General features: G+C 38.9%; 1 protein-coding gene across 8 annotated transcripts in view; it reads left to right on the top strand.

The window, feature by feature from the left end:
- The window catches only part of USP33 (ubiquitin specific peptidase 33), a 42148-nt gene that overhangs the window by 16779 nt on the left and 13823 nt on the right, over window positions 1-11546 (top strand). For 4 of the 8 annotated variants that reach the window (XM_078392999.1, XM_020794686.3, XM_078393000.1 and 1 more), the window contains exons 8-16: window positions 504-617; window positions 2506-2584; window positions 3235-3637; window positions 4645-4785; window positions 6429-6535; window positions 7268-7440; window positions 7555-7625; window positions 8603-8636; window positions 10944-10989. In XM_078392999.1, coding sequence (XP_078249125.1) covers window positions 504-617; window positions 2506-2584; window positions 3235-3637; window positions 4645-4785; window positions 6429-6535; window positions 7268-7440; window positions 7555-7625; window positions 8603-8636; window positions 10944-10989 — 1168 coding nt within the window. Of the gene's footprint in view, window positions 1-503; window positions 618-2505; window positions 2585-3234; window positions 3638-4644; window positions 4786-6428; window positions 6536-7267; window positions 7441-7530; window positions 7626-8602; window positions 8637-10943; window positions 10990-11546 lie in introns of all 8 variants that reach the window. The other 4 variants (XM_072997820.2, XM_020794685.3, XM_078392997.1 and 1 more) reach the window with 1 other exon arrangement.

The raw sequence follows: 11546 nt of genomic DNA, 5'->3' as shown, positions 1-11546 counted from the left end.
CTGCCTCAGCAAATACTTCTCTGTGACATAGGGTGCTCTCATTGTTCATCTAGTGCAAAACTGAGAGCTAGCACAGATATTCAGAATCTCAGTTATGAAGGTTTTTTTTTTTTTGCTTAATCAACAGGCTAGTTATCTGAAGTTTGAACCTCATTGTACAGTTTTGCAATGTGTGATGTGGCAACAGTAAGACCTGTTTTTCCCAGGTAGTAGAACTACTTGAAGTAGTGAAAATACCTGAGCTGTTACATAGGTACCATGGAAATGTTTGTAACACTCAGAATGCATAAAGAAGGTAGGGTGAAGGCATAGTCTAGTCGGATCCATCAAGGCTTGCTCTGTCCATTTTATGCATTGACCTTGTATAGTAGTACTTACAGGAATGGTGATATGTAAGTATGCCTTACAAAATAGTAGAATTGTGCCCTTTATCAGGGAATGAAATTGCTTTGGCATGTCTAGTATTGCTTCAAACTACCAGTAGTCTTTTTGTTTATTATCAGCCCGCCATTGACACAATTCTTCCTTGACTGTGGGAACTTGGCTCAGACAGATAAGAAACCAGCCATCTGCAGAAGTTATTACAAACTTATGACAGAACTCTGGCATAAAAGCAGGTATTGTACTACTATCTTTTGTAGGATATACTTTCTATATGAGCCTCTCAGAATTGCTCATGTGTTACATTGACTGTAGCTCTACATAATTATCATGCTCATGTTCATATGAACTTTTGGATAATATAGACCTTCAGTTGAAATGGGACACTTTTTGGTTCCGTGGCAGGGTTTTGCTTTTTGGCCTTCAATTTTAGGAAGCAACTGCTGAAGCAAGATGCATTAAAATAAAAAGAGAAGAGAACCCAACAGTGCAGCTGAACGCAGCTGTTCCAACATCGCCATCTTGACTCTTCTCCCAACTGCTGATGCGATAAGTATGCATAGAGGCAGATTGTCATGAATGGTAATAGCAAGACTTCTCAGTGCAATAAGCTTCTTAGGTGACATTCTTGTACACATTTTTCCTGGCAAACCCCCACTAAGGTCAGTGAGGCTTACTGCTACATAAGTAGGCCTGTATACAGGGTTGCACTGTGACCATTTCAGGCTGCCTACTGATTGATGGTATTCAAAAGAAATAATTTATTCATAGTATTAGTTCAGTGTCTTCATGGAATCATTTCAGACCTCTAGTCTATTATTTATTTAATTTTAATTTAATATTAATTATTTATATGCCGCCTTTCTCATAAGGGACCCGAGGCGACTCACAACAGATAAAATAACAAATACGTATATTTCCTTTTGCAGTCTTAATTTATCTGCTTTTATATATAAACCAGGAGCCATGGGGAGTTGTTGGCTGTATAATAGTCTGTAATATACACAGTAGAGTGAGAAAAGTGTGCCATGACCAAAGTGTTTCAGATGTTACAAGATTTCATTGTACATTGTCACTAGATGGAAGCACTCTGCTTCCAGATACAGTGGTGCCTCGCATGACGACGTTAATTCGTTCCAGCGAAATAGCTGTAGAACGAAAACGTCGTAATGCGAAAATAAGCCCATAGAAATGCATTAAAACCCGATTAATGCGTTCCTAGGGGCTTGAAACTCACCGTCCAGCAAAGATCCTCCATAGCACGGCCATTTTCGCTGCCTGTGCAGCGAGGAATCCGTCCCAGAAAACAGCGGGGAGCCATTTTATTTTCCTGGCGGCCGTTTTGAAACTGCCGATCAGCTGTGCGAAAATCATCGCTTTGCGAGAATCTGTTCCCGAAGCAGGGAACCGATCATCACAAAGCGAAATTCCCCCATTGAAACCATCGTAAAGCGATGGCTTTTGCGATCGCAAAAAGTTCCCAGTCTAGCAATTCCGTCGTTAAATGGGGTGCTCGTAATGCAAAGCACCACTGTACTGTTAAAAAGATGCCTTTGGGAACTTGCAGAATTGCCTTGAGAGAATTCTGGTTAATTACTTCAGTATGCTGCTTAATTGGAAGATACTCCAATCACTGAGAAACAAAATGGCTCTAGTTTCCTTTTCATACTACTTTTTAAGGGACATATGGTGCTCATTGAATTGGAAGGTGTAAGAATGAATGACTATAGATTTGTATGAATACTTTTGTGTGTTGCTGATAATGTGTGAAAGCAATAGCAGCACATCAGTACTATCCCAAGCAGTGCTCCTAATTGAATGCCAAATAAGACAATGAGAAGTGAGTAAACAGCACTCAAATTTCATGTCAAGGCTGGGGGGGGATACATAGGCTTTGTGTTAAATTATATTTTAAAGAGTCTGAAGACTTTGGTTCTGTACTCAATTACATGGGAGTAGGTCCCATGGAATTCAGTGGGAATTGATTTTGAGCAGACATGCTAACACAGACTAATAAATAATTAGTTTGCTGGTGTAGACTGCTCTGCAGTTTGAATATAATAAATAGAAATATTCTACTCTGTTTGACAACTTGTGAATTCACTTAACATTTTTTGCTTCCAGGCCTGGGGCTGTTGTCCCCACAAATTTGTTTCAAGGAATTAAAGCAGTTAATCCAGCATTTAGAGGCTATTCCCAACAGGTAAACATTTCTTAAACCAGCAGAATCTTGCTTAGTAAACAGCTGAAGAAATGAAAGAGATAAAACTACAGGTGTGATTTGCTTGAATTTGCTAGCCAATTGCTGAACTTTCTGTACTCATGCTATTTTTCCCCCTTTGGGATATGTAAAAAGAACAGTTGATATAATAAATTGCAACTGGGTCCAACATTCTGGAATAGGACGTAAAGATCTTAAAATATAACAAATTATAGCCCAACATAAGGAATTAATGACTCACTCATTTTTTGCACTTTTAATAATGCTGGTAATAGACAGATGACTATTACGTTCATAAGCAAAAATTCTTGAAAATCAGGCAGAGGCATCTCCCACGTTTTCAGGGAATCTTCCCTTTGGACTTCCCATAACAATCTGCCTGTTCACTGTGGGTAATTGACACCCAGAATAAGTATTTCAGGGGGTTGCTGTGAGTTGAAGAGGAAGGGAAAGTCCTATGCAGCCAATGCAATTCCTTGCATTAGGATCTACCCCTATAATTAAATAGTAAACTACTAAATTATAAAATTAATCAAGGCACATTTCATATACTTTATATAGCAGAGTAACTTTATTTCACATATGTCATCATTGAAATGTTCTTTTAACTAAAGATGTAATCAAAATTTCAGGATGCGCAAGAATTTCTGCGTTGCTTAATGGATTTGCTTCATGAAGAGTTAAAGGAGACTGTCATTTCGATAGAAGATACTAACCCAGCAGATTCGGAAGAAAATGTTGAACATGAGAAGATCCAGTCAGATGGTAGCTTTCAGTCATGTGGTAGTACTGATAAAATAGAAAATGAGACTTGGTCAAAACCTGTGGCAGAGGACCACACAGAAGATGCCATGTTAATTGAAGATGATGAAACTGCATCTAAAGACTACCAGAAGGAAAAATCCTCATGCACCAAGATAAACCAGGCCAACTCTGTGGAAGACATAGAAAAAGATGTAAACAATTTCTTTGAAACAGCTGAATTGTTGAATAACCAGGAAACGGTGAAGGTGCAGATACACGGCAGATATTCAGGTGATCATCTGCTTGTTACTTGAATGCGGCAGGGGTACATGTCTGCATAGAAAAGCAGTTGGACTCTGTTTACCTTTTAAATAATAATAATAATAATAATAATAATAATAATAATAATAATAATAATAATAATAATAATAATAATAATAATAATAATAATAATAATAATAATAATAATAATAATAATAATAATAATAATAATAGGCTCAATGTAATTGTACTTTAGTTGTAAACTAGTATCTGTTGTCTGAGATCCTTATGTGCAGCTCTGTGCGTACAGTGGTGATGTCGTCAGCAGGGTCAATTTGTCACTGATTAAAAGCTGCTTTGGGGCAGTTTTGGGGTTCAGGCGACTTTGTTGCATTGTGTGTGAGTCATATGCATCTGGATCACAGTTAATCAGTGGTGATTTTCCACTGATGGTGCCATCATGACTGTTGTGCACACAGAGATGTGTGACCGGATAACTTAAATTGGCCATTATTGACAAATTCTATTAATGGCAATGGAAGTTTTCTAAATATGATTTATTCCGAATCCAGCCCAGCAACGGCTTCTATGCTAGCATTTTAGAGGGTAATGTTTAGATGTTTAGTCACTCCTATATTGTTTTTATACCAGAACACATATTTTCTCTATGCAAAGAGTAAAGGATGTTAGGCTACTTTTCTCCAGTAACTGACTTCATACGCTATGGAAATTGCTGCTCTTGTCAGAATGTGGGGAAAAAATGATTATACTGAATGATGGATTTCTCAGAAGTAGTAAAGGATGGACTTTCACAACTTCACATTTATAAAGCTTTTCTTGTCCCAGTGTGTTCTGAAGGATGCTAAGCAGCTGTTGGCCACTTCTTTCTTGCACCTCTATCAGACTGGACTGTTTTTTGATATCAGTGTTTTATGCTCCATTCTCTTCACTTTAAGTTATTAATATATACTCAGGTAAAATACAACACGTCTTACTATTTAGGCCGCTTGGTTTTACGGTGAATGCATGTTTTACAGAGTCTGTCAATGATATCCATATGAGTGATGTGTCTGTATCGCAAAGTTTTCCTTCAAAGGATGGAAGTAATGCACGTTTTTCAACCAGTCCTCTCAAGTCAGGTTCTCTCTGGTCTGGACTGGCCCCTTCGCACAAAAAAGGTACAATGTTCCTTTAGTTTATAGTTTCATTTCTGATGTTTTTCATTGCTTCTTGTTTTTCATTTATTCCCCCTATATCCATCTTTTCATAGTAGACATTGATTTGCAATACTTGTTGGTGTTAGTACAGTATGTAATATTTTGCATGTCATGTTAATAAAGTCCAATGTCTGTCAGATTTTAACGTGATAAGGCAGTGCATGAAGAACTTGTGTATGGTTCAATAAACAATACTCTTCTGGTATTTTCTGTATATTGCCTTTTTCTTATTTCCAGTCAGTGAAACTGTTTGTGTGTGGGGGCTAACATAAATTGAGATTAAGAGCAGATTTTTTTTTTTATCTAGGGACCAAGCGCTGCAGTAATTATTTTTCAGCTGCTTCTCCTTGGGGAGTGCATCAATTTGCCAGCTTAGTTTAAAGCACACTGTTATTTCCCAAGGTTATTTTGTTCATTTAGCCAGTTATTTTTATTAACACTCTGTGAGTGTGTATGTGCGCGCCCCTCTCTCTCTCTCTCTTGTCCTTTGTTTTAATTTTGTTTCAGCAGAATGCATTCAGTGCCTAGACTGAATCCTGAGAGTATTTCTGGTGTTCAAAGCAGGATTGCAAAAAAAAATTCCTGAGAAAATGTTACTCCTCTGCCTTTCCAGTGTCAAACAGTCCTCCTTCTATCAAATATTATTCTGTCCGAAGGGATACAGCAGTTTAGTGTTTCTCTGCAATAATCTTCAATATAGTGGAGATTGTATGTAGCCATATCCAGGGGTTATATGGTGTGGGGGGATGAAGGTCTAAAACTGAAGTTATCTAGTACTGCAGTTTGAATCAATTCTGAATGCTTCCCTACATATCTCTTGTATATAGAAAGCTTAAGTTAGTGAGGAGAGAAGTAGGATAGAATCTTTCTCCCTTATGTTCCTAAATGATGTCACCTACTTGTTCTCCAAAGCAGTCCATTCTGCCACATTTGTAGACAAAGCCTTTGTCGCCTGTTAAAACCTTAAAGACTCAGTAAAGTCTTTAAGCAGAGGTGATCCTTGTTGTTGTTGGTGGTTTGTAATTCCCCACATTCCTTGCCCCCAGTTAACCTGGCTAGGGTTGCTGGGAATTGTAATCCAATGACATCTGGAGGTCAGCATTTTGTCCCTAGTGAGGTAGTGCCCATAGGGTACCATAGTTGTCAGTCTGTAGAGGACGTTCCGATTTGTGGGGTGAGGTTGGGCTTGTTCTGTGAACACTTCAAGCTCATTTATTTTGGAAGATTTGGCAGTTGTAATGCAGATCTCTGGTGAGGGACCACAGTGGTGTTAGGCCAAAAATAACGTGCCAGTTAGTATTATATGTGTTCCTGCAAAGCCCTGTGAAGATATGTTTGAAAATGTTCCCATTTCCTGGCCAGCATAAAAAAATATTTGGTAATAAAGTGAAAATTCAGTCTTTTGTCTGCTGTGTTGTAAATGTCATGCTGATTGAGTCTTACTTTTAAAATTAACCTTCTGCATGTTTGGTAGTGCTAGTGGTAAGATAGAGCCTAGTAATATTTGCATTCAAGGAAGAACAGTGTAAACAGAATGAAATGTTGCTACGTATACATTGACTTCCTTCTGATGTTAGTTTTCTTCCTTTATGTAATACTTCCAGCTGTGGCTTCCTCCAAAAAGAAGAAACACAAAAAATACAGAAGTGTTATTTCTGATATATTCGATGGGACAATTATAAGCTCAGTACAGTGTCTCACTTGTGATCGGGTAAGTGTTCGGTAAAAAGAAAACTTCTCTCTATTGTACATGTGTGCTTGCACACATTCATTCTAATCCCATATCTCATGCTGACATTCTCTTTGCTTGCATAGAAAAACAAAGTATTAGTATAATAATCACTAATAATCACCATTCTTTGTAACATGCCAAAAATTCTTGGATTATCCTTGCTCAAGCTTAAACTCCCTAAAATTCTTAAACTGTTTCATTTCTTGTTTTAAGCAATTAATTGAACTTAATTTGATTCCATAATAGCTATTGACAATGGTCTGACTCCAACTGAATATTTATCCTTCTATAAGCACAATGATATAATTTGGAGCTGTACGTACTTGGTATGAGGAACCAATTTAATTCCAGTAATGTGCTAGTTGTGTGACTCAGCTTGCAGCTAGGAATGTGATTGGGGACTCATTAATTAGTAGCTATTGGCCATTCTGAATTATGCCATTGCGCTTACACAGGCATAAATATTTGTTTGGGTACTAGTCACTTGTTGATACTGTACACATTCACAGTGAATGTACAATTGTGTGATGTTTGCCACCTAGTGGTACTCCTGAAGCAAAGCACTATACTTAGATGCAAGTAGGGTTTATTGGTAATATTCCTGGAAATTGAAATGCAGCATTATTTGAAGTCAGCTAAATATATGTAATTATAATCTATATAATTGCTATATTATATGGCAATAACCTTTCTTTTCATGTTTTTCAATAGGTTTCAGTTACCCTAGAGACTTTCCAGGACTTGTCGTTACCTATTCCAGGTAAAGAGGATCTTGCTAAGTTGCATTCTGGAAATCATCAGACCTCCCTTGTCAAGGCAGGATCATGCGGTGAAGCATATGCTCCTCAAGGCTGGATCGCCTTTTTTGTTGAGTACTTCAAAAGGTTGGTCCTTTGGAACATTTAGATTTATTTTATTTATGTTTCTGCTGTACTGGCAGAACACTTGCAGTTTTTTTGTCAATGATATTTCAGGTTTGTTGTCTCATGTGTTCCTAGCTGGTTTTGGGGTCCAACAGTAACCTTGCAAGATTGCCTTGCTGCCTTTTTTGCTAGAGATGAACTGAAAGGTAAGACTCTTTTATATTTAATAGAACATTAGAAATAGTAAATTCACTATGATTTGGCTGCCATATTTATGTTACTTTGTGTACAGTGGTGCCCCGCATAGCGACGATAATCCGTGCGAAAAAAATCGTCGCTATCCGGATTCGTCGCTATGCGAGGGGGAAAAACCCATAGGAACACATTAAAACACGGTTAATGTGTTCCTATGGGGGGGAACTCACCGCTATGCGGAAATCCTCCATCCGGCCGCCATTTTTGCTGCCCGGTAAGCGAGGACAGGGCGTGAAAATGCTGCGGGTGGCCATTTTTTTCTTCCGGCGGCCATTTTGGAACCGCCGATCAGCTGTTTTTAAAACATTGCTATGCGGAAATTGGTAAGCGAAACGCCTACCGATCATCGCAAAGCGATGTTCTCCCTATCTAAAACATCGCGATGCGATCGCAAAAGCGATCGCAAAAAACGCGTCGCTATGCGGATTCGTCGTTAAATGGTGCGCTCATTAAGCGAGGCACCACTGTACCTATTTTCACATATAAAGGTATCAGAAACAGCTTGTAATGTGCTTCCATGATGTTGTTAGAAATTGGTTGGTCCAGATAATCACCTTAAATTGAGGATACTATGCTCTTATTTCAAAAAGATAACAATTGTTGTTGTTGTTTTGACTTAATATCCTGCCTCATAGTACTAGGGCACTCTCTGGGTGGTTTGTTTGTTTGTTTGTTTGTTTGTTTCTTTAATTTATATGCCGCCCACTCTACCCAGAGGTCTCTGGGCGACTTACAACATAATTAAGCAGGGAAACTTTACCACCTCCCCAGCAAGCTGGGTGCTCATTTTATTGGCCTGGTGAAGATGAAAGGCTGAGTCAAGCTTGACTTGGCTATGTGAGCCGGCTATCTGAACCTGTCAGGGGAGGGTTTATGTTTTCATGTTCTAGGAATAATGATTATGCTTTCCTCCTTATTACATCTGCAGGTGACAACATGTACAGTTGTGAAAAGTGTAAAAAGTAAGTCATCTTGAAATCTTTATGGATTTACTTTAAAGCTATTGCAATTAACATAATGTGAAGGGGGATTTTACCTTTCTGCAGCAAACAATGAGATTATTATGAATGTTGTCTTTTTTGTATGTGAATTTATTTTGTACATATTCTTTTTCATTGTGGCTGAAAAGTAGTTCTAAACATATGTTCTGAGCATAAGCCAGCTTGTTTCAAACTAAATTGCTTTAAATAACTGGGGCCTCTATTGGAGTGAAGTTGTGTGGGATGGAGGTGTTCCGATATGGTAGGTTTACATGTTACTACATGCCTCTAACAAACAGAAATGATCTCCTGGGAACCACCTTGGAAGCAAATCAGAAATGTGCATGTAGGCAGCAAAACCCTGCTCTCTTTTGCATATGCTTCCCAAAGGTGAGCACCTTGAGAACGGATGTCATTCAGTAGCCCTTCCCACAAATAAGACACAGAACTATGTAGCTAGGATGACTTAGTAATAGGGGAACACCAGTCTTTGTGTGTGCAATAATTTGCCTGGCACACAAACAGTTTGAGCTTTCCTTTTATGTGCTCACTAGGGGGCTACTGCAACTTCTCTTAAGACAAGAAGATAATTCCTTGACGTTTTTGTGTAAGTGGTTGATTTGTAGGCAGAAGGATATAAGTGAGGTGGCTGAATACTTCAATTCTTCGGCTAGTATGTGATAATCATAGTGTCTTTCTTAGTTGTGTATCTTTTAAGTATTTGTCTTATGTTCCGCTTCCATACTTCTGAAATTTCTAGCCACATGCATTGATAATCTGGGATTCAAAGAAGCACAAGGTTATTTGGGTACAGACAAGAAATTTTTGTACCTGCCAGTAGTCAACCCCCACATTCATGAAGGTTTTTTTGGATGGGCACTCAGGTGCAGTGGTGCCCCGCATAGTGACGTTAATCCGTTCCAGGATTAACGTCGCTATCAGGAATCGTCGCTAAACGGAAAGAAAAACCCCGTAGGAACGCATTAAATTCCATTTAATGCATTCCTATGGGGGGAAAACTCACAGTTGAGCGAAGATCCTCCATAGCGCCACCATTTTCGCCGCCTCGGTAAGCGAGGGCAGCATGCGAAAAAGCTGTGGGTGGCCATTTTGTGCACCCGGCGGCCATTTTGGAACCGCCGATCAGCTGTTTAAAAAAACATTGCAATGCGAAGATCGGTAAGTGAAACGCTTACCGATCATCACAATGCGATTTTCGGCCATTTAGATCATCGCAATGTGATCGCATTCGCGATCGCAAAAAACACGTCGCTATGCGAATTCGTTGTTAAATGGTGCGCTCGTTATGCGAGGCACCACTGTATAGTATTCCACGTAGGGAAAGAGGTTACATGCAGCCTGAAGCAAATATTGGCAAAGCTATTTTGATTTTGGTCATGCTTGGGATGTCAAATGATTTTGTGCAGCAGTCTCTAGATTAATTTTGGTTTGAAACCAGAATTATAGTCAACAAATGGAAAGTTTTCACCCTTCTGCTGCAGTGTCTTGGTCTACTTAAACATCTATTGTTGAAAACTAGGATCTCTCTGGAATATCTTTTGAGGTAGTTTGGGGAGAGGACCGCAGCTGGGTTAGGAACATTCAGCAGAACAAATTAGCCAGGCTTTTCTATATAAACTAGTTACTTTTAGGTACCAATCAAGAATTGTTGAGAAGTGTATTTTCACTCTCAGTATGGTCAGACATGATCCTGTTAGCTTGTTTCCTTTCAAAAGTGGTTGCAGGAGGATAGGAAAAAGTGCCATTTCATATGGTTGTCTTGGTATAGAGAGATTAGTGGAAGATGCATTGTGACACCTTAGTCTTTAGCTATATTCTACATGCTTGAGGGTAAATGTCCACTGCCAACTGTTATGATAATTAAAAAGTAGAAAGCTTATGCTACATTATCATCATCATTTTAGAACTGTGGAGCCTATGGATCATCAGGTCCAGCCCCTGTCAAGGAAGCATGGTGAGGAATTGAAGTCCCAACCTCTGGCTCCACAACCAGATATCTAAACTACTGAGCTATCCCTTATGCACTGAGTGCTCTGGTTGCATAAAAGGAATTGTTTTTATAAATTGCATATGATAATAGGAACTGACTGTTTATATAGCGTATGAAAAAGTAGTCTGTGGATATTTTTTGTGCATGATAGAGCTACACTTAATGAATCTTTTCTGAGACCATGACTCATTTTAAAGATTAAACCACCTTATTTTCTGTCATTCCTGAAATAGTTAAGATGTAGATCATTTTACAGCTTTACTAAATGTTTACTTTAGGTTAAGAAATGGAGTAAAGTTCTGCAAAGTTCAACATTTTCCTGAGGTACCATATTTTAACTTATTCTACAAATTTATACATTGTAGGCAATTGCTGATTTTGCATAAATGATCAATGTGATCATACTTCCTGGAATATACTTGAATCCCAGTCATATAACACAGTAAGATTTTTTTTTTAAAAAATGGGAATCACCCAAAATAATGGTTCCCCACCTTGGGTCCCCAGGTGTTCTTGGACTAAAATTCCCAGAAGCCTTCCCCTTTAGCTGTGCTGGCCAGGATTTCTGGGAGTTGTAGTCCAAGAACAGCTGGGGACCCAAGGCTGGGAACCACTGACCTAAAATAAGAGAAGTGTATTGTTGTCTCACTGTTGAACTCAATTTTCTCTGAATGTTGAGGAGAGACAAGCAAAAAATGCCACTCGGCCTACAGCTAAGGGAAACACCAAGGTAGGGAGAGAAGGCGAAAGAGGAGAGGGAAAGAATGCATGCGTGAACCAGCCAGCCACAGGGAGGGTTTGTTGCTGAGTGGTGTTCTTTAAAAAATATCATCATGTGGGGCAACCACATTGAGAGGGCTCCAGGCTGTGTGGCATTTCTA

This window comes from Pogona vitticeps, chromosome 4 (genome assembly GCF_051106095.1).
Source record: "Pogona vitticeps strain Pit_001003342236 chromosome 4, PviZW2.1, whole genome shotgun sequence".
NCBI classification, from domain to species: domain Eukaryota; kingdom Metazoa; phylum Chordata; class Lepidosauria; order Squamata; family Agamidae; genus Pogona; species Pogona vitticeps.
This window is presented reverse-complemented; position numbering and strand designations above follow the sequence as displayed.